Here is a 20994-nt window from a genome sequence, read left to right on the forward strand (position 1 = left end):
GCAGAGCGCGAGGTGGCCGGGTTCCCTGCTTCTGGAGACCCCTTTCTGGAGGCTTTACTGCAACACTGGGCCCTCTTGACACACAAGTAGGTGTAGGGATGGCACTGGCTGGGCGCCGCACGGCCACCAGGAGCCCCCCCCACAACTCCAGCTGGAGGGCCAGCCAGGCAGGCGCAGCAATCAGGAAAGGCAGGTGGGACCCTACCCTGCCCTGGGACGCTGCGAGGCCAGGCTGAACGTCACACCTGGTCTGACGCTCTCAGCCCAGGTTCCCCGGGGGTGCCGCCCCCTCCTCCCCCCACGGGGTCTATAGGTGTGGCGGCAGGTGTGGCCGTGCGGCGCGGGGGGGTGTGGGGGGGGTGGCTCGGCACATGCGGCCGTGCGGGGCGGGGGGCGCGCCTCCGGGCCGCGCTTAGGAGACACCGACACAGAGCCGCGGCCACCACCGGCTGGTGCACGTTTATTGAGACAAAGTACAGACAGGCCATGGAGACACGGGGCTGAGGCTGGGACCAGCAACGCAAAATGGAATACAAAAATAAAAGGGCACGGATCTGTTAAGAAAAGACACTCCATGTATTCTAAGAATATAAGTCATTTAATACTGTTAATTTTATAGCACAAAATAAAACAAGCTATGATCCCCAAAAATAATTTTAAAAGCTTACACAGAAAATATTATTGCCTGAAGTTTATGATCTTTAAGTTACAGGTCAAAGAGTTTCTTGTGTGGCTGTCACTCTAGAACACACAGTGAAGGCCGTCGAGAAGCAAGGCCACCGTTCCTCCCGCACTGACCGCAGCCTGGCTCAGAGGACGCCCCTCCTCAGCCGCGGCGCGCCCGTCCCGGGGACGCGGGCCTCAGTCCCGGCGCTGGAGGCTGAGGGGGAGCCTGGTGGTGTCTCGGGCTCCGTGTGGGAGCACTCAGGACTCGCTCGTTTTAAGAGGTTAATGAACACAACATTGAAGGATTAAATTATAAACACCCGGCACAACAGCATCCCTTTCCACGTGAGGTGTTCACGCCCTCTGAGCACACGTCCCCAGTGCGTGGCCGCAGTCCCGGCTGGCGGCGTGTAAACGGCTGGAGGAGCAAGTCCGGGGTCAGGCGCTCGGGGCAACAGCCGCGCCCCGCCCCAGGCCTGGCTGCGGGATCCCGTCCGGGAAAAGCCCGTCCACACGCCGCCCCCTCCTCAGCCGTGTTGCCGGGCAGAGCGGGCGGGCAGGAGTGACAGGGAGACCCCGTCCCAGGGTGAGCTCACAGTCACACTGTCACTGCCTCCCACAGACCGTCCGCTCTCTGCCCAGCGAGCTACTGTAACACCCATGCCGCCTCCCGAGGGACACGCAGAGCGGGCCCTAGGAGGCCGGCGCCTCTGAGCCCTCCAGTCTCCTCCCAACGCCGTCTTCCCAGACCCCATGGCCCGGGCCCAGGGCAAGGCAGGCGGCCGTTTCCCGTGTACTTAGTGTGAAAAAACATCTCCCTGATTAAAAAACTAACAAGGTTCGGAATCACAGAGGCCCTGCTTTGGCACACGGCCAGAGCGCGCAGCTGAAGGCTCACTCCACCCTGGGCTCCGAATCCCGGGGCAGCCCCGGAGACGGGCCCCGGGGTGGGGCTGCAGCAGACGCCAGCCCAGGCAGAGGCCACGGGTCCTGGCACACCCACGCCACTGGCCACGCGGCGAGGCCGCAGCTGGACTCAGAACAGGAAGCGGTGGCAGTGGTCAGGGAGCCTGGAATGCAGGCGGCCACGATGCCCCTGGATTAAGAGGAGCCCACGACACAGCCTCTCTCAGGAACCCACAGAGGGACAGGGCCGCGTGAGCACGCGAGATGCTGAGGCGACGGCCACCCCCCGGCCGCTGATCCGAGCAGAGAAACTGAGAGCGGGGGCCCTGCTGGTTCCGACCCCAGAGAAGCTGCTCCCACCCTCACGACCTCTGACCCCGGGGGTCAGGCCTCAGCCACAGCAGATGCTGGGGCCAGGACTTCTCAGGCTGCAACCCCACCCAGGGCTGCGGGGTGTGTTCTGAGCAGGGCCCTGTCTTCACCGGGGTCCACAGGGCGGGCACGGGGGCTGCACGGAGGCTCCAGCGTCCTGGCCTGCTATGCGCTGCGGGATCACGTGAACAGAGCTCGTGTACCCGACGGGGAAACCTGACTGCCGGACGGGTGCTGGCTCGCCTCCCCGGGCCCGGGGCCCCACGCTGTCCGAGCTGGGGCAGCCGGCATCGGCACCCCGCCCTCGGGTGGCTGGGCAAGCGTGAGGGCGGGCAGAGCTGGGCTCAGTGAACGGACGACAGACCCGGGAGTGAATTCAACTGCTGAGAAAACCAGGGCCCATACGTTCTGGGGGTGCGTTCACTGAAAGGCCGCTCCTCCTCTGCCGGCAGACAGGGTGGGCCCCCGGCTCTGACGCCTTTGGCGATGTCGTCCAGGAGGCTGTGTGCACAGCGGGGAAACACAGGGCCGCTGCTCCGTCAACTCCAGACAGGACGACCTCCGCCTCGGGGCTCCGTCCCTCGCGCTTCTGTGGTGACAGCGGCTCATCCCTGATCTCATCACAGAACCTAACCTGCTACTTAAACACCTCTTCAGAACAAACAGGCCTAATTAACGTAGGCTTCCAAAACCAAACCAAACAGAGGGGGAAAAGAAAGAAAAACCAAAAGCCAGACATGGTGAGCTGGGGGCAGCGTCCCTCTCCGGAAGGGTCCCCGGCCCTGCTCGTCCCCGCGCACGGCCCCCGTGCACCGCGAGTCCGCAGGCCGGGGGCGCCTGTCCTCACGCCTTCTCACCCCCGTGCGCCTCCACCAGTGTTTCCAGTTTATGATCCAACAACTCTACGATCAGCTACTCTGTGACAACACGACTATGATACAATGCGGGCAGCCCCTGGGCACGCCCGGGCGGGGCCGCCGCTGCAAAGCCGGACGTGGGCGGCGCGGGGCCTGTCCAGAGGGGGCTTCCCCACCGAGAGGAGACAGACGGGCAGGACCAGCAGCAGCAGGGCGGGGCAGCAGCGGTCACTCGCTCTCATCCGGGTTCTGGGGGTCGATGATCTTGACGTGCGTGAAGGGGAAGAGCCCTTTGCGCCCATTCACCTCGCCCTCCCACTGGCCGTTGATGTTCATCCTCGTGACCTTCACGATGTCACCCACCTGCCGGGGAGAAAGGGGACAGGGTCAGTGTTTCCTCCGAAAACTACATCCACAGACGGCGCCACTGAAGGGACCGACTGTTCTCAGGACTCGCTCTTCTCCCGGTGCCACCGCGGGGCCTGGGAGTGTGTGCGCAGCCCCGAGGACAGGCTTTGACGCAGCCTCTGCCCAGACTGGCCGCCGACTCCAGGGGACAGTCACCACCCGGCTCTCGGAACAGCTCAGCCCACACAAGAAGCGTACGAGAAAAACCAAAGCCGTCTGGCAGCCTGTTCCAGGGGAAGGTGCGGCCACCACCAGGATGGCCCCCAGCAGCAACCCCCTCACGGCCAGAGGACAGGAGCCACGGGGCTGCTCTGTGAAGGGGGGAGCAGCTCTGCTGGTGTGGTCCCCCCGTCGTCCGCAGGCCCACCCGCTCCGAGGCGGCGCGGGCGTCAGACGGGACCTTAGCCTCGTGGATGCGGTTTATGAAGCTGTCCTCAGAGGCAGGTGTGGGTGTTCCTGCTTGGCTGGCTGCTCGCCGGTTCCCTCAGAATGAAGGTCCATCTGCCCCGTGTCTGACAGAAGGTGCCCGTCGGTTGTGGGGTCAGCACGACGCTGCATCTATCGGTCCCCGTTTCCCGCTGTTTCCTGCCCACGGTGACAGGCACCCACCCCAACTGCCCTCTTCATTCTAGTAGTTTCCAGCTTTTCACGAAACCACCTTATATTATTTCACTGGGGAAAAGGCACCTTCTGCTCAAGCTACTGCTGGCCTCACGTGACCAAGGGCCCAGAGCTGCCAGGGTGGGGTGAGGAGCCCCACCACCACGGGCCCCCGAGCACAGGGCCCCAGGAGGGCAGGTACTGGGCTCTGAGAAAGGCAGCGTGTTTTCTGAGGCGGACCCACAGGCGGGAGGATGCCTTTGAAACAGTCATCTGAGTTACTTCACATCCAGGGCTCAAAATGCAGCAATCAAGTTTAAACAAACACAAGGCGTCTCAGACGAGGAAAAGCGCGCTGCACGGAGACCCTGACTGCAGACACCAGGGCGGCCCCTGGGAGGAAGCACACCCCTCGAGGTGGGGGGCGCGGCAGGAAGCAGACAATGCCCGCGCGCCTGCCCCGCCCGGTCGGCCCCACGCAAGCCCATGAAGGCTCAGAAGGCTCGGGGGTGGGGGAAGAGCAGGAGAACGTCTGCCAGGCGACCAGCGGTGAGAGAGCAGCAGGGCGCAGCGCACACGGGCAGAGAGTGCGGAGACAACCGACAACGGGGGGAAAACACTTAGGAATCACACCTCTGGTGAGAGCTCAGCGCTCGGGATCGATGAAGAACTCCTAAAACCCAACAACAAAAAGCCGATTTAAAAAAGAGCAAAGGTCTTGACCTTCATTTTCCCAGAAAAGATACAAAAATGGCCAAGAGGCACAGGAAAAGACACTTAACGTAATTAATAATTAGAGACGTGCAAGTCACAACCACGAGCTGCCACTTTACAGCCGACAGGACGGCTGTGATAACTCTAAGAAGAAGGAAAACAACAGGTGTTGATGAGGCTGCGAACCGTAACCCTGGCAAACTGCTTGTGGGACTGCCGGGCGGCACAGCCGCTGTGGAAACAGCTTGGCTGACCTCAAAAGGTAAACAGAGCGACCCAGCAATTCCTGCTAGGCACATACCCTGGAGAACTGCCAGGCCTTCCCTGGTGGCTCAGATGGTAAAGAATCCGCCTGTAATGCCGGAGACCCAGGTTGGATCCTGGGTCGGGAAGATCCCCTGGAAGAGGGAATAGTAACCTAACCCAGTATTCTTGCCTGGAGAATCCCATGGACAGAGGAGCCTGGAGGGCTACAGTCTATGGAGTCGCAAAGAGTTGAACATGACTGAGTGACTTTCACTGGAGAACTGGAAACAGGTGTTCAAACACACAAACCTGCATGGAAATGTTCCCAGTGCAACGTTCCTCAGCAACCAGAAGGCGGGCCTGACGCGCATGAGCGCGACCTAGTCACGGGCAAACAGTGTGTGCCAAAGGCAGTGGGTTTTGCTGGGCCACAAACAGAACGAATATACTCGCTACAACACAAACCTCAGTGAAATGAGCCAGATGCAAAGACAACTGTCACCCTTACACGAGGCATCCAGAACTGGCAAACTCACCCAACAGGCGGTGGACCAGAAGTTGCCAGGGCAAAGGACGCGGGTGGGACGTTACTGCCTAACGGTTACAGGGTTTCTGTCTGGGGTGATAAAAAGGTTTCGGGAACAGACAATGATGAAGGCTGCATGACACTGGACGCAGTTAATGCCACTGAATTGTACATTTAAAAGGGGCAATTTGTTACATACAGAGTGTGTGTGCTCAGTCGTGTACGACTCTTGTGACCCCCAGACTCCTCTGTTCGTGGGATTTTCCAGGCAAGAATACGCGAGTGGGTGGCCATTTCCTTCTCCAGGGGATCTTTCCAACTCAGTAAAAAGATGAGTAATGTAACACGCCAAACACCACTGAGCTGCACACTGTAAGTGGGTAAACTTGTATGACATGCGAATTTTACCTCCATCAGGCTGCTGAGAGAAACACTGCGGCTGAGCGCCCACCATGAGACAGTCAGCCTCGAGCTCCAAAGGCAGGAAACAAGGCGGCTGCAAGCATCGACAGAAACGCTCTGTGAGCCCCTGGCTGGCGCGTCTCCCTGCACAACAGCTACTACCACACACGGAAGACTGAGGTCAGCATAATGACCAGCCTCGTCTGAACCGCAGCAGGGCCCCAATTTCACGGTCCTCTCACCCAATTTACATATTAAGAAAGAGGAACAATCTTCCCTAATTCACAACCCAGTGAGAAAATGATACGCCCGAAGAAGACTGCTACCTCAGGAACAGAATTCCTAAAGCTGGATGCTGGGAATGACTCAACGTCAGTGACAGAGGGTGCAGGCGGCACCCGGCAGCCCTGCCAAGATGCATGCAGTGCCCCCTCCCGCCGGGAGGCCAGGCATGCCCCTGACCCAACGAGGAAGGTGCAGCGGGTCCCGGGAGCTCAGAAGCACAGCCCACGCGGAGGAAACCCAGACTCGCCCTGTGGACAGCTTCCTCCCAGTGACAGAGGCAGCCACGAAGAAACTGCTAATGTGAGTGCAATTCTAACCAACGGAGCAAAAGCAAGTGGAGGAAGCAGAAATCTGGGAATCCTAGGCCATCAGCGAAGGAAGTGGCACCACGGGCCTTGGAAACAGAAAGGTCAACTCAAAAGATTCTGAGAGCAGATGCAGTCCGATGTCGAGGGGTTTTCAAATGGGGGGTAGACAACCCAAGAGATGCCAACACGGCAGCTGGAGACGACCCCGAGGGGAGCAAGGCGCAGGCTTCCGGGGCATGCCGGTGACCTCGCGGAAAGAACGCGCCCAGATGCAGGGTGTCCCCCTGCCGACAAGGACGGGCGGCCACGGGCTGACGGAACCAGCTGGCAGGCAGGACCAGGCCTGTGAGGGTCACCTGCCACAGAGCGTTACATCACACAACACTGGCATCCTGACCAAGGGTCAAGCCTCTTGGTTTTTGCTCCAACAGGGATAATGGCAAATTCCATAAAACATACATGGTGAGCTTGAGACCACAACTGGACAAAATTCTGGATGCGATTAGCAAACAGATGGTTTATGAGGATTTAGGGGGAGATGGGTCTGGAAGGCTGCATGGGCTCAGTCAGGGCCAAGTCATGCCAGACCAAGCTCACTGTCCTCTCCTAGAGACGGGACCTGATCAGGAGGGGCGCAGAGGAGGGTGTGGGTCATGTGTCTGTGAAACCTGCAGTTCACACGAAGCCGCACAACGTCACCCGGACTTGAGACCAGAAGCAGACGGGGGGTGTGGGGGGTAAGACGCAACAAACCAAACCAGAACACCTCAAGAGGGACAGCTGGAGGGCACACGCTGAGGTCCGAACCCCGGGCGAGGCAACAACAGGGCGAGCCCGTGCCGCGAGACTGTCCCGGGCCCCACGAGGACCAGCGCCTGCGCCCCCCGAGCACCTGCTGACGGATGGAGGTCCGGAGGAGTCCACAGCAAGGCCAAGGGCCCCAGGTGGACGGGCAGGCGCCAAGCTCTTCTGAAGGCCCATCCGCGCCCACGGCCCCGCTTCCTCCGGGGGCCCCCGCGGACCGCAGACCCCACCCATCCCGCCACCACTCCCTGAGGCCCCGTTCAGACTCCCGACATGCCGAGTGCGCCCCGAGCTAAGCACAGCTCTGAAGGGCTAACAGATTTCTTCCCTTTCGTTTCAGGTCAGGAAAACCGGAATACAAGTGTGTGAGACTGGTATTTTTACAGGGAGATTCGAGCGTCTGCTTCCAGTTACTTAAAATCAATCAATAAAAAGATGACCTGCCTGGGAGCAGGCTTCAAAAGGCACTGTGTCTCGTCAGCCTGGCCCTGGGATACGGCAGCAGCCGCACCCCAGCGTCTGTCTCTGCCCAACACCCAGCACCACCCTCAACCTGCAGCCGTGTGCTCCTCTTCCTGCAAGCTCCTGCTCTGCCAGGAACGCCTCGTCCTGCTTCGCCCAACCAGCTTCTAGTCACTCTTCAAAACTCAGTTCAAGGGTCACCTCCTGCAGGAAGCCTTCCCAGACCAACACCCACCCACATGCCCAGGTGCTCCTTCCATCTCCCGGGCCTACTCTGTGTCATCAGCTCGCTCACTCACAGCTGGCTTCTGCCTCAAAGCTTCCAACAGGGCCAAGCTCCTTGTTGGCACGACCCTATACACTGTAAGGCACCCCAAACAGCTTGGACGCACGACTGGATGAGTAGCAACAACCGCGTACCGTTCTGGCTTGGAGGGTGTGAGACAAGTGCCCGAGACCATGCCGGGAGCAGCAGCTGGGTCAGAGGACACAACTCGGGCTGCAGGGGAGTTTGTAACAGCCCCGGGGCCCTCGTTCCAAACACTGTCTTCCGCCAAAGATCCATCTTCGGAAAGGCCAACCCTGCTTCCCTGGAGCCCCTCCAGCCCTGCTCCACAAGGCATGGGAGGTCCCTCCTCAGACTGAATCCCAAGGGGCAAGAGAAGGAAGTGTCTGATCAAAGCCCTCTCTTAAGACAGCGCTTTACGGGCAGGAGTGTTCTTTCAAAAGTCAAGTTTCACAGGAAAAACTTCAACCGACTCAGGAGGTGAGGCTCACCCGCCCTCCTCCGTCACAGCAGCTCAAAGGGGGTGAGGCCGCTTCGATTGTGGCACACTCTGTCCTACTGCTGCACCCTTCTCATTTTAACACTTCTCCTGGTGACCTAATTGTCAGTGTCCCAAGAGGGCTCTTGTTAACAAGATCAGACAGGCACCAGTTTTAGAAGATAAGGTAACTCACAAAATGTTTCTCTATGGCCCGCCCTAAGGCCTCGTGTAAACGTGCAGAGCAGACCCCGCTGCGCAGTGGGATCTGGCAAATGCCCGCTTCCTGGTCCACGACGCCCTCTGGGTGGATCAGCCAAGGTGGCTGACCTGGCGGGCGGCGTCACCAGGAGCCTGGAGTGTGCAGGCCTGTCTCTGGGGCCTGAGGCTGGAGGAGCGGCGTCGTGGCTGAGGACACGGGTGGTCTCACAATGAGCTTCCTTCACCAGGCTCCTTCTCCCCACCCTGGTCTCCCAGGGCCCGTCTATGCGTCCACTCCCCAGGTGTGAGCGGCCCTCACTACAATCCCCCACCCCACTGCACACTCCGAGGAACAGAGGGGATGGGGGTTTCCACACCACACACCTTCCAGTCAGAGGTCAACAGGCAGGTGTCCTCAAGAGAGTGCGGCTTTAAGCCCTGGCTCGGGTAAGAACCCAGTTCCTGACTTCCTTTAGGGGCCTGGCACTCTGCCTGGGAGCCCGGACCCCCGCTCACCCTGTGTGCCGACGGCCCACTGCACAACACAACCCTGAACCTAGCTCCCTGCTCCCCAGGGAGACAAGGGTGTGGGGGCACTCCCAGAGCCTGAACCCTTATAGAAGCCAACGGGATGGGTGAGGGTCAGTTGAGGGTGCAGCGGCGTGTCCTGCAGGGCAGCCTACGTGGGTGAGAAGCCAGCAGCCTGTTGGCCCAGCCTGGACAGCAGGGCCTCCCTGCCTCCTGACCGGCCCTTCCTGGGAAGCGTCAGAGGGCCCGGGGCTCCTCTGCAGCAGGGGTTCTTCCCTTCGGGCCAGCGCGAGACGGGCAAGTCACCTCGGACTCCAAACCAAGCCTCCAGGTGAAGCTCAGTGAGTACTACTCTTGGTCCAAAACACCTGAGGATAACCAGTGAGAAAACACACGCCAACCAGAGCGCCCCCCGAACCTGAGGGCAGGCCGCTCTGCCCTATGGTGGCCTCGGGTGAGCGCACGGCACCGGCAGGAACTTCACCTCAGGGTCTCGATCACACGCACGTGATCGTATGACCATACTCACGCTGCAGTGTGAGGTTCACGAGTTACCAACAGACGGAGGGGTGAGGAGCCGCAGCAGCAAACCCAAACTCTAGGACAAGGGTCTGCAGGGCCCACCCCGCTGTGGGCGCAGGTTCGATCCCTGCTCAGGGAACAACAAGCTACCTTCCAGACCCTCTGTCCGCAGGCCCGCCACGGGGTCTGTGCTCAGACGTGGTTCCCTGGGCACCCCGATGTCTCACCAAACTCCTACCTTCTGCAGTTTACACCCCAACACACACCTCTTTGTATTTTGACAAGCCACAGTCATACACTACACCTTGCGAGAGCCTTTGTCCCTCTATGAGGCAATTCACAATTAGTTAGAGGAAGAACATGACTCGGTGATTAAAACATGAAAGTTCTATTTCATGCTATTATAATTAACAAAATCTCAATTAAGTGAGGCCTGAGACACTGAAACGTCCTTCCCCTGCCAGCTGAGGCACCTCTGTTCCTATTTCTCAGCTGCTCACAGCATTATAAATGTGGAGCTGTGTGTCCGCCTTGTGTTGGTTCCATCTCTAGGGCACGGGTCTTCCTTAACCATCGTCTTCTCTGACTGCCTAGAGAAGGAAACGGCAACCCACTCCGGTACTCTTGCCTGGAAAATCCCATGGACGGAGGAGCCTGATAGGCTACAGTCCATGGGGTCACAGAGAGTCAGGCATGACTGAGCGGCTTCACTTCCCTTACTGCAAAGAATACCAACTGTTCTGAGACCACATCTGGGGCTCTGGATGCAGAGCACAGCAAGGCAGCTGACGCGGCAGAAACGGGGACAGGAAAGGACACAGAAGCACCCAGTTCTCATCCCCGGCAGTTTAACCTTAAACGAGTAGTCCTGGCCTCATAAAAACAAGATTAAACTGAAGACAAAAACCGAGGAGATTTCCTGGTGGTCCGGCCGTCAGGGCTCCGCGCTGTCGTTGCTGAGGGCCTGGGTTCAATCCCTGCTTGAGGGGCTAAGATCCCTGAGAGCCACGGCCAAACCCCCAGAAAACCCAAGTGTCAAAGCCCCAAAGACCCAGCCGGCAGCCTTTACCTCTAACGCCAGGGCGGTCTTGTCATAAGCACAGGGCACGCGTTTCTGAATTGCTTTCGCAAAGACAGGTCCGTTCTGTGTGGACGGCAGGGGGCTGACCGTGGCCCCGGGGGCGCCGGCGGCCGGCAGGGGCGCCGTGGTCTGCGGCTGCGCGTAGGCATGGGCGGGCTCGGGGACCCCGTAGCTGTTGGAATTCCTGTTTCCGGGCTTGCCGTGGGCCGAGGCCCGCACCAACTTCTCCACGTAGGGGACAGGGATCATCCCCACCCGGCCGTCCTTGTTCCGGGCGCTCCACCACTGCTCCTCCGGCTTCTCGATGATCACCAGGATCTCGCCCTTCTTGAAGGGCAGGTCCTCGGCGTCGTTCCCAGGGAAGTCATACAGAGTCCGCACGTACTCCAGGGTCTCCTCTGCTGTGGGCAGGCTGGGTGCGGACACAGACCCCACCGGCGGGCTTGGGTACCTGTAGGGGGAGAGAAAGCCACTCTGAGTGGAGACTCGCTCTGTACCAGCGTCTGTCAAGCTCTGTGAGAAAGTAACGACTCACTTCCCTCTCCGTGTTCTCACTGAGAAGGCTCTGTCCCTGTTTGACTTTCTGGAGTCTGTAACGCAACAGGAGTTCCTGACCATCCTGAGTGTTAACGTCAGGTGCATGGCGCCCCCGCCCATGTTTCACAGGACCCTCCTGTTTACACACGCAGACGCCTGCCCCTTTTAAATCTCCTAAGTTCAGCTGTGCCTTCCTGAGGCCCGTCACCACCACACTCCTCCTCCTGGTCCTCACCTAGGGCTGGCGCCCTGCACGCTTCCCCAGGCACCCAGGGAGAAGATGACACAGCCCTTCAGGCCCCTCAAAATACAAAAACTGGAAAAGGGAGCATGTACTTGCAATATAAAAAAAGGGAAAAAGAAGAAAAACCACCACCACACTGCATCTCGTATGGGAATCACCATCCGAGCCTCACGTTTTCACAGACAAGCTCAGAGGTGCTGAGCCCCGCGGCCCTGGCCTGCTCGGAGCTCCCGGGGAGCCAGCCCCGCAGGCTCAAAGCCCCTGGGGGGGGTCAGAAAAGTAGCCCCCTTCTGGAACGCCCCTTCCTCAGGAGCACCACGGAGGTCTCCCTCCACCTAAGGAGTGTTTGGAAAGTTGCAAATACATGACGTTTGGGGAAAAACTATTTCACCATGAGCATTCCCCCCCCTTAACTTTTCTGAAGCCCAGAAGCTACTTGAGTAACTCCCCTGAGCGGCTCCGCCTCTTTGGGGGGTACAGCTTGCACGGCTGTCTCAGAGCAGGGCGAGCGCTAGGACAGGACAGACGCCGCTGACCCACTGACTGCGGCTGTGTGTCCCCCAGGAGAGTACAGCCGTTCCTTTTCTCTCCCCCAGTCAATGACCTGAAAAGCTGTTTCACAGGACATCACAACATGGCCTCCTACACCGAACCATTTTAATTAAAAAAAAAAGTTTCCTTAAAAAAAAAAAGTGTGAACATATTACAACAGTCAGCAAAAAAAAAAAAAGGAAAACAAAAGAGAAAAGAAAACCCCCAGCCCCCGCCCTAAGGTCGCCAGAGTCGCCCCCCGCCCACGGTCTCTCCCGTCCGCCTGGGGCAGTCCCCTCTGTGCGCCCCCTCCACCGCGCCCGCCTTCCGGAGCCTGCTGCCGCAAGCCCCCCACGTGTCTGGACGGTCCTGTCTGTCACCGTCTATTACATCATCACACACTCCTGCACGTCATCTCCCTGCGCTGTGTTCCTGGTAAGGCCGCGATCCCCGTATTAAATACACCAACATTCTCACGGGCCTCAGGACACCTTGCCACACCACCCTGGAAAGCGCAGTCGCGTCATTTGGCAAAACGTAGATCTTTTTGATGTAAAGGATGAGCTGCGGAGTAGTCAGGACACCTTGGTGGTGAGCAGCCTGATGAAACACCTCAAGGGCCTCATGACTTGAACAGCCTGACAACTAAGGGGGAAACTGCTTAGCGTCCACATATCTGAGAAAGCAGCAGGAGCGGCCTCGGTGAGAAAAGGGCTGACACCCACGGCTGTCGGCGCTGTCTGTGGTCTCCCTCACAGCGTCCTCGGGGGCGGGGGGTGATGTGCCCGGCATGTGGCCCCAGAGCCCTCACTCCTGGCCTGCCGGCCGCAGCGACCACATGAACGCCGCCTGAGAGATGCCCACAACAGCTCCTGACCGGCCCTGAGCCCCCAGCTAGCTCCTCACTCCCAACCCCCAACGTACAGCCCAGCTCCCACCTCAAGGGCCACCGAGGTCCTGTGAAAGTTTCCATCAAACCTCAGAGACTTTGCCAAGAGCAGTCAGCTCCATAGCAGACCCGCCGAGGGTCCTTTTCCCGTCTACACAGTTCAAAGGAGAAGCAGTGAGTCCCACAGCACAGGGCGTGAGGACGCCAGAGCAGCTTTGGCAGGTTCAACACTAATGCCGTCCGTCTCCCCAAGGACCCGCTGGCTTTACTCAGAGCTCAGGGGACGGACAATGAATTGAAACCAAGCTCGTGCTCCCAAGACTGCAAACGTCGTACTGGCAGACTGAAAGGCCAAGGAGTGCGCACGTCACCCGTGTGTCACGGCAGACGGGATCAAGTTCCGCTAAGGGTCGGGGGAACACGCAGGAGAGCTGCACAAAATGCCAACACTAGCTCCCCGGGGGCGCAGCAGCGAGGAACCCGTCTGCATCACAGGGGATGCATCAGATGGGGTCTCAGTCCCTGGGTCGGGAAGATCCCCTGGAGAAGGAAACGGAAACCCACTCCAGTATTCTTGCCTGGAGAATCCCATGGACAGAAGAGCCGGGCGGGCTACCGTCTAGGGGGTTGCAAGGAGTCAGACACAACTGAGCATGCATGCACGCACACCACACAAAGCCCCCTCTGGAGCACAAAGACTGTGGAAGATGGACTTACAGGTGCCGGTTCTCCACCAGAAAAAGGCTGGAGGCCAAAGGTCCAAAGGCACCCCCTGCAGGCCCTCCCTGCACTGCTGCAAAGGGCTGCCGCGCCCGCGAATCCACCAGCTACCTGTGGCCTTGCCGGATCTTTTCACAGCACCCTTAAAACGAGCGAACGAAGGCTCTCAGCTCCACTACACTACACAAAATCCATCTGAGTCTGGCCGAGGGGTCCGCAAACCACAGCTTGCAGGCCACACAGCCCACGGCTGGTCCTGTAAGGTGGGCTTGACCAGCACACAGGCAGGCCCGGGTGGGCGTGCAGTGACGGGTTCGGGGCCCACCGAGCCGTCGGCTGACCAGCAGGCCCTTCCCCGAGGAGGGGGAGCTACTCACAGCTTCTCCAGCGTGACGCGGCGGCCTCGCCTGGCTCAGGGCTGCGCGTGACAGGAGACCAAGCTCCCAGCCACAGCCCGACATGAGCTCACCCCTCCACCCCATTCTAACTCACGTTTTCAGCCCAGCCCCCCACAGAGGTGAAGCGGGGCGGGGCGGGCTCAGACACACAGACCACCACAGACCCGCTGCCCAGAGAGCCAGGAAACGCAGCTCCGCAGCCGGTCCCCATCTCTCCATCCTTCCGCCATCTGTCCTGTGACAGGACTGCACGGGGCACCCAGCACGCACGGGGTCCCAGGCACGACCGCAGCGCCCTGCCGCAGCCGGGAGGACACGCGTCAGATGGCCACGGGCCTGCCGCCTCCTCCGGGTGAAAGCTGCACGCGTAAACCACAATAGAGCATCTTCAGCTTTAACAATGTCTGACAAAGCGAAACAATGAACTGGCAGGAGAGATTTTCAAAGGCCCTAGTCTAGTTTTTAACGGGGTAACACGGATATGGAAGACTCTCCCGGTTAAACGCACGCACGCCTGTACTCCTGTGGCTGCATGAAAATTTCACAACAAAATGGTGGAAAACAGAACAGTGGTGCAAGAACCCACCCCAAGAAGACTGGCGACGCACCCACCGTCCGAGCGCTCCGGGCGGGCGCCTCCGGGACGCCGCCTGCACCCGCGCGGACACCCTCACCACCGGCTCTCGCTCCGCAGCCACAGCTCCTCTGCTGCTTCTGCCGCCGCCTCCTGGGCTCAGACCCAAATCCGTCCATTTAGGCCTAACCACCCCCCAGAAGCTGAGCCCTGCCTGGCGTCCCTGTGGCAAACCAGCGTCCCGCCCCCAGCCCTGCCTCTCGCCTCTCACCTGAGGTGCCGGCCAATGAGCCTGAGGCCACACCTCTCAGCTCACCTCAGGAAACTGCCCGGGGGGGCCCCCGGCGGCTTCCTCCCGGGACTCCCCACGCAGGAGACCTCAGCCCAGCTTCTCACGTTCCCTTCTCCTGTGACAGCCCTTAATTCATGCCACACTCCAGACTCTCCCCACCCCGACCCACCCCGGAGCAGGCTCTAAAGGCAAGACTGACCATGAGTCTCTCTCCTTAAAGACTCTGGAGCGCGCCCACCGCTGAACGCCAGGTACCAACCACAGGAGGCGCCTCCCTCGCAGGAACCTCAGCAGCCCTTCCACCTCTCACACCAGCCCTCACCCTTCAAGAGCCGGTCCACAGGGCACCTTCTCCTCCAGGCCCTGCCCGACCCCCGGCTGGCCGTCCACGGCACTCTCAGGGAGCTGAGCTTGTCAACAGCTAAGGCCACGGTTTACTTCCATGACGAGACTTGAGTCTAGTGTTGGGCTCTGGGACGGAGTAGGCCTCAACACACCGAAATTCCTGCTAAAATTAAAATGCCACAGACACAGGGAAGCCTCTCCCCCAGGCCCAAGTAAGTCTGTTCCGCAGACAAGGAAACCCTGGGCGCCACCCGGCTTGCGCAAGGCCGGGCCTCTTCGCCTCACCACGGCCGTCATCCCAGACTAGCCGCCCCACCTCACTGGTCAGGACCTCGGCTCCAACTCTAGGATAATCTGAACTCCCACTAACAAACCACTGCCCCCTTTTACTTCTCAGAAGGAAAACGCTTTTGCCAGAGTGAACCTTAGAAATAATCTAGCCCAACCATTCAGATCAAGAGAATGATTCTTAGATAAAAAGTTCTCTGAATTTGAGTCTCCAACAAGAGAAAGGTCACAAATCAAATGGCTATCAGCACTTTAGGTGCCACGGGAACACAATCTTTACCTGGGTGAGATTCCCTCCCGGCGTAATGATGGTTATGTTCCCACCTAAACTGAACTTAGAGGATTTAAACTACCGGTAAGAAGAAACTCGAAGGTTTATCCGCAGTGCCCAATTCTATGTTAACTGAAATCAGTTAATGCTCCTCTCCTACCTGCTACGCCTAACTATTAAAGTCCAAATGCTCCCTTAAACATCCAGGTTGCGGCCGTGGGAGAAGGCATGAGCGTCCCCTCTGGGCGGGCGCTCAGGTGAGGCTGGGCGTCCTTTCTCGCCCTGGCACAGCTGCTGACTGTATCAGAGGATGTGGTCTCTAAAGTCAGCATCCAGGAAGCTCCAGAAGAGCCTGACAGGGAGTGCTGAGTCAATGTCAGATCTGTACTACCAGAGCGTGCTGTGAGCAAGGTCTACTGAGTAAAAATGTCAGATCTGTACTACCAGAGCATGCTGTGAGCAATGTTAGATCTGTTATTACCAGAGTGTGCTGTGAGCGATGTCTATTGAGTTTAAAAAAAAAAAAAGCGGGGAGGTTCTCTATGAGTCAACTTGCCTAAGTTTTTTCCATCTTTGCTTCTCATGATTTTTCTCCCAGTCATCACACAAGCTAGAATTGGAAAATTTTATGTGAAGCAACCTATACAAAACACTTTGAATTTTCTAAACCGTGGGGAAATGTATTTAGTTTCTAAAATCCACTCAGAAACCTGAACCACTGTTAAACTGGAAACAGCCTCTATTAAAACAGAAACAAAAGTCAGTAGCACTTACCTGAACACCAAGTATAACTTAACAGAATGTTAGAAATGTTTATACTCAAGTAAGATGGAGGTGAAAACAAGGTTTGTTTATCAAACAGTATTTAACATAAAAATTGCACCCGTGTTTGGAAAAAGAATCCTTTAAAATCCGTCATTGAAAAATCAAAAGCCACTGACACACCTTTTGTATTTAAATGTAAAACCCAAGACAGAAATGAATACCACAACTCAAAAGACAAAATTAACAAGATAATCCAGAGGACAGACAGCTACAAACATACCAAGTCATCTTGGCCTCTTCCTTTCTCTGCCCCGTTACCCCGCTCCCATCAGCATCTCCAAACCACAGGCATCAATCAGTCTTGTCAGTCAGTCAGTCTACGTAATGTCTCTACAACAGATGGACACATGGACGGACGGACAACTCATCGGTCGTCACCATCGTGACCTGGAGCAGTAATGGCCCAGGTCACTTCCTGGCACCCCGTTTCCTTCCTCTGACCATCCTATCTGAGCCGCATCTGCAGAGTCACACCCCTGACACTCGGCGGCTCTTACCCTGGGCTCCCCTTCCGGTTTCACCCGTGCTCCGACCCTACTGCCTCAGGTCAGCCCCTTCTACTAGACCCTCTGAGCCTGGACAAGACTTTCTCCACAGCACCGAAGGATGCTGTGTTTCATCTGTGTCTCTATTCTCCAGCCTGTCTCCTCACTGACATCTCGGGTCCATGATGGAGGAGGCACGTCTGTCATCCCTCTTTCCCAGTATGCATCACTGGGATGTAACTCTCCTGGAATGTTTGAATAAAAATGTAAAATTTAAAGTGAAGGGGGACTTCCCTGTGGTCCAGTGGTTAAGACTCCGAGCTTCCACTGCCAGGGGCTCGGGTTTGATCCCTGGTCAGGGAACGAGGTTCCTACACACCGCACAGCCAAAAAAAAAAAAAAGTTATTCCCCCAATAAAAAAAGAAAAGATCAATCCTTAAATTCTGAGGAAGTCATGAAGTTGTCCCTTTTAACTGAGCAAAATGGACCCCAAAAAAGAACCATTAGCCAAGGAGCAAGAAGGTTTGGCTTCAGGAGCTCGGTTCTGAGGCCTAGAAGAGCCCAACCACTTCACCCATCCTGTCTGGGGCGTGAAAGCACATCGCCTTGATTTCTGCATTTGGCCAAGGCTGGCCCGGCCTTGTCTTCTATACTAGGTGAGTAATAAATACATCACCCAAATCCGTGGATTTCTGCCTTAGGGAGAGGCAACCCAGATTCAGTGTAACAAAGTAAATCCTGCCAGCATCTAATTCAGCCAGCGCGGTGACAGCCCTCGGAGACACCAGGGAAAAGGAAAAACTCGGCGGAGAAGGACGCTCGGGGCAGAGGGCACATGGGAGGAGAAACAAGCAAAGCTGAACGTGAGGCGGGCGCAGTGCCAGGGAGAGGCCTCGGGACCGTGGCGAGGCTCTGCGCAGGTGAGCAGCGGGCGGGGCCCAGGCAAAGGTCCACGGGTCTGAGTGGGTGTGTAGGGCGGGCTCCCCGGAAGCAGCAGGTGGCACTCACGGAGGCTGGGAGAGGGTGAGGACAGGCATCTGGGAAGAAGTACGAAGGGGAAGCTGGGGGTCGTGTCTGTGGGCACTGGGAGGCCACGGCCACACTCCTCTCTCTCCACCCAGAGGGGGCTCCAGCGGTTCCCTCACCGCTGCGCTGTGGTCCCCGTCACCTTGAGGGAAGCGCACGGCCAGGCGTGCAGGGAGGCTTACTGAGTGCCTGAAGGGAGTGATCGAAGCCACCTTCACAAGCTAGGAGAGTCACTTACTTGAACGCATTTAAAGTCTCATTACTGTGGGTTCTGAGAGTTCCTCCAGCCTCTTACACTGGAATTATATTGTGCTGAAAGCTGAGTCCAGCTGCCAGGCTCCTCGGGGACCTGGAGGCTTCACCAATCAGATTCCTGGTGTCTAGGTGTTTGTTATACAGTATCTGATTTATAACCCCTTTCTCCCAGCTTTTAAAGTCCATTTAGCTCAACAGTTAATCTCCTAGTCATGACACCGTCAGGGCTTTATTTCTTCTCTACCTCTAGTCCACAGAAGCATCCAGTGCGTGCTCCTTTAATAGGACAGCTTCTAATGTTGAGAGCTGAGACTACTATCTTGTCAGCAAATCCCTAAAGTCAGAAACGTCTCACCCTGAAAAAAAATCTGTATTAGCACCCCATCCTTTTTAAGCAGACGCTTAAAAAAATAAATACCTTTTATTTTTAAAGTCCTAGGCCATCTCTCTGGCTCAAGCTTTGCATAATTTACACAAAAGAAGCCTCGAGCAAAATATTAAGGCAAACAAGCAAATGAAAAAGGAATGCCTAATGCTGTGTGTCACTCTGGGTTATTTTAAAATAGATACTAAGTCATTCAACTCAATACAAAAAGTACATCTGAAATTCAACTAGGGTAGAATCTTAAGTGGAGTGTCATTCAAAATTTCCTTAGTAACATTCTAGACTCATTCCACCTTGGAATTTAAGCAAATGGATTTCCAGTCCATTAAGGGCCCAGCTTGGGGGAAAACTATTTAAAAAAAAATAAATTCCTCCTTCATGCCGACCTCTTTTACAGTATTTCCAATTAATGTATTATAAAATAGACTCCTGGGTTATTTCCACCCTGGCACCAGGGTATCAATATGTGGATGGCTCTGATATTTCACAGTTAGAGGTATCTTGTTTCTAACTGCGAAAGCATTTTCATCTCTCGAGTTTCCAAAGGCTGCAGTCCAGGAGGTCCAACCCTAGAGTTCAGAGACCTTGAAAGGTGTGCAAACTCGGGAAGGGTGGGGTGGGGTGGGGTGGGGTGGGGTGGGGGAGGGAAGGACCCGCGGGGCGGGGAGCCCAAGGCTAGCTTCAGATTCTCAATCCGTGGTCCACACGCGGCTTCAAGACCGCTAACAAAACCCTGCTTCAGGAGGTAATTTACACCGAGGACGTGATGAAAAGGCAAAAAGCATCCCTTTTCTAACTGGGCACCCGCAGCTCAACCTGCCGGGTCAGACGCAGCCCCCTCATCCACGGCGACCCAAGATCGCGACACCGCGCGCAGAGCTCCCCGGCCCGCCGCCCGCCCGCGCCCCCCGCGCACCTGGGCGCCGGCTCGATGAGCGTGGTGGTGTCCAGGTAGTGGATCTTGTAAAACTCCAGCAGGGCCGGCAGGTGGTCGAACTCCTGGTCCCCGATCTTGAAGCGGCGGTTGGGCAGCGAGTTGATGATGTAGTGGGACACCCGCGAGTTCTCGGACACGGACAGCACGTAGTCCCCCGGGCAGGTGGACGAGTCGCGGACGAGGAACACGCCGTGGCGCTGGCCCTGGAGCCGGGTCTGCGCCTCCTGGCGCGACACGGGCCCCATGTACCAGGCCGAGCGGTCCGAGGAGTCGAACCTGGCGGAGGACATGGCGGGCCGGGAGCTGGGGCCGGGCGGGCCGCGGCTGGCTGCTCTGGCCTGCGCTGGAGACGCTCCGCCCGGGGCGGCTGCGGGCCGACCGGGCCTCCGGCTCACCGCGCGCCTACAGGGCAGTGCCTGCGCCTTCCTCGCGGCCGCGGGCCCGCAGCATCCTCCGGGCCGCCGGCCTGCTCCGGGGCCGCCTCACGGGCCAAGCCGGCTCCGGGCGCGGGCCCAGCCGAGCGCAGCTAGGGCCGCTCGCGGAGCCTCCGGTCAGTCCTGGCCCGGTGCGCGCCGGCCCCGCGTCCCCGCCGCTCCGCACCGAGCCCCGCGGCCGAGCCAAGCCCCAGACCCCCCGGGAGCACCGCGCCGCTGGGGCCGCCGTGCCCAAGCCCGCTCCCGAGAGCCACAGCAACAAAATGGCGGACGCGGGAGAAGCGGCCGGCCACCTCCCCCCGCCCCTCAGCGCCCTGCGTCTGCGCACGCGCGGGCGCCCGCTCCCGGCGGCCGCCGGGGCCTCCCAGTGACGTCACGCGGCGCTGCCAATCGCGAGAGCGGGCGTGCGCCGCTCGTGCGCGCCCCCGCGCTCCCTCCTGGGCCCGCCGGGGGGCGCTGCGGGGAGGCGGCGCTTCTAGAACCCGCTCTGGGAACAAAGCGGGGCGTGCAGGCCAGGTCCGGCCCCCGGGCGCGGCTCCGGGCTCACCGCAGCCGGGCCGGCCAGGTTAGGGGGTGGCGGAGCAGACCGTCGCTGGTGCTCAGATGGTGTCTGGCGAAGCTCCCCTTCGGAGCCCTGCCGCCTTGGCCCCCCGGGACCCCCTCCGACACCCCAGAACCCCCGGCCCCTGGCCGCATCCCCATCCGCACTGGACCGTCCGTTTAATGGGAGCGGAGTTTGGTGCGCCTTGTTCAGCTCTGGGCCTGGCGCTCCTTCGTCCCACCCTAAGCTGATGCTCAGATCTGGGTAAAATGAATGACTGTTGAGGAACCCCCGCCCCACCTGCAACCCGATAGAGGAGAGAGCCTGTCCAGGAAGGCATCGGAGCCCATGTCTAGACTCCTGG

General features: G+C 58.4%; 1 protein-coding gene across 2 annotated transcripts; it reads right to left on the reverse strand.

Moving 5' to 3' along the window:
- Positions 1 to 435: 435 nt before the first annotated feature.
- On the reverse strand, positions 436 to 20413 carry CRKL (CRK like proto-oncogene, adaptor protein). 2 transcript variants are annotated; one of them, XM_081542069.1, is made up of 5 exons: positions 19635 to 20413; positions 14776 to 14804; positions 10774 to 11053; positions 10641 to 10734; positions 436 to 3164 (listed from the first exon to the last, which is right to left on the reverse strand). In XM_081542069.1, the coding sequence occupies exons 1-5, from the start codon at positions 19943 to 19945 to the stop codon at positions 3030 to 3032; spliced, it is 849 nt and encodes a 282-aa protein (XP_081398195.1). In that variant the 5' UTR covers positions 19946 to 20413; the 3' UTR covers positions 436 to 3029. The 2 variants fall into 2 exon arrangements, with proteins under 2 accessions (XP_081398195.1, XP_081398194.1); XM_081542068.1 differs by lacking the exon at positions 14776 to 14804 and having other exon boundaries at positions 10641 to 11103.
- Between the last annotated feature and the right edge of the window lie 581 nt (positions 20414 to 20994).

Source organism: Giraffa tippelskirchi, chromosome 11, assembly GCF_054371585.1.
Source record: "Giraffa tippelskirchi isolate mGirTip1 chromosome 11, T2T-mGirTip1v1.2.pri, whole genome shotgun sequence".
In the NCBI taxonomy this organism is placed as follows: Eukaryota; Metazoa; Chordata; class Mammalia; order Artiodactyla; family Giraffidae; genus Giraffa; species Giraffa tippelskirchi.

Excerpts from the sequence above, each read along its gene's own strand:
- CRKL (XM_081542068.1), bottom strand. The coding sequence starts at position 19,945 with ATGTCCTCCGCCAGGTTCGACTCCTCGGACCGCTCGGCCTGGTACATG. Across the intron at positions 11,104-19,634 it reads CTCATCGAGCCGGCGCCCAG|GTACCCAAGCCCGCCGGTGG; the intron begins GTGCGCGGGGGG and ends CTCCCCCTACAG. Across the intron at positions 3,165-10,640 it reads AGACCGCCCTGGCGTTAGAG|GTGGGTGACATCGTGAAGGT; the intron begins GTAAAGGCTGCC and ends TCTCCCCGGCAG.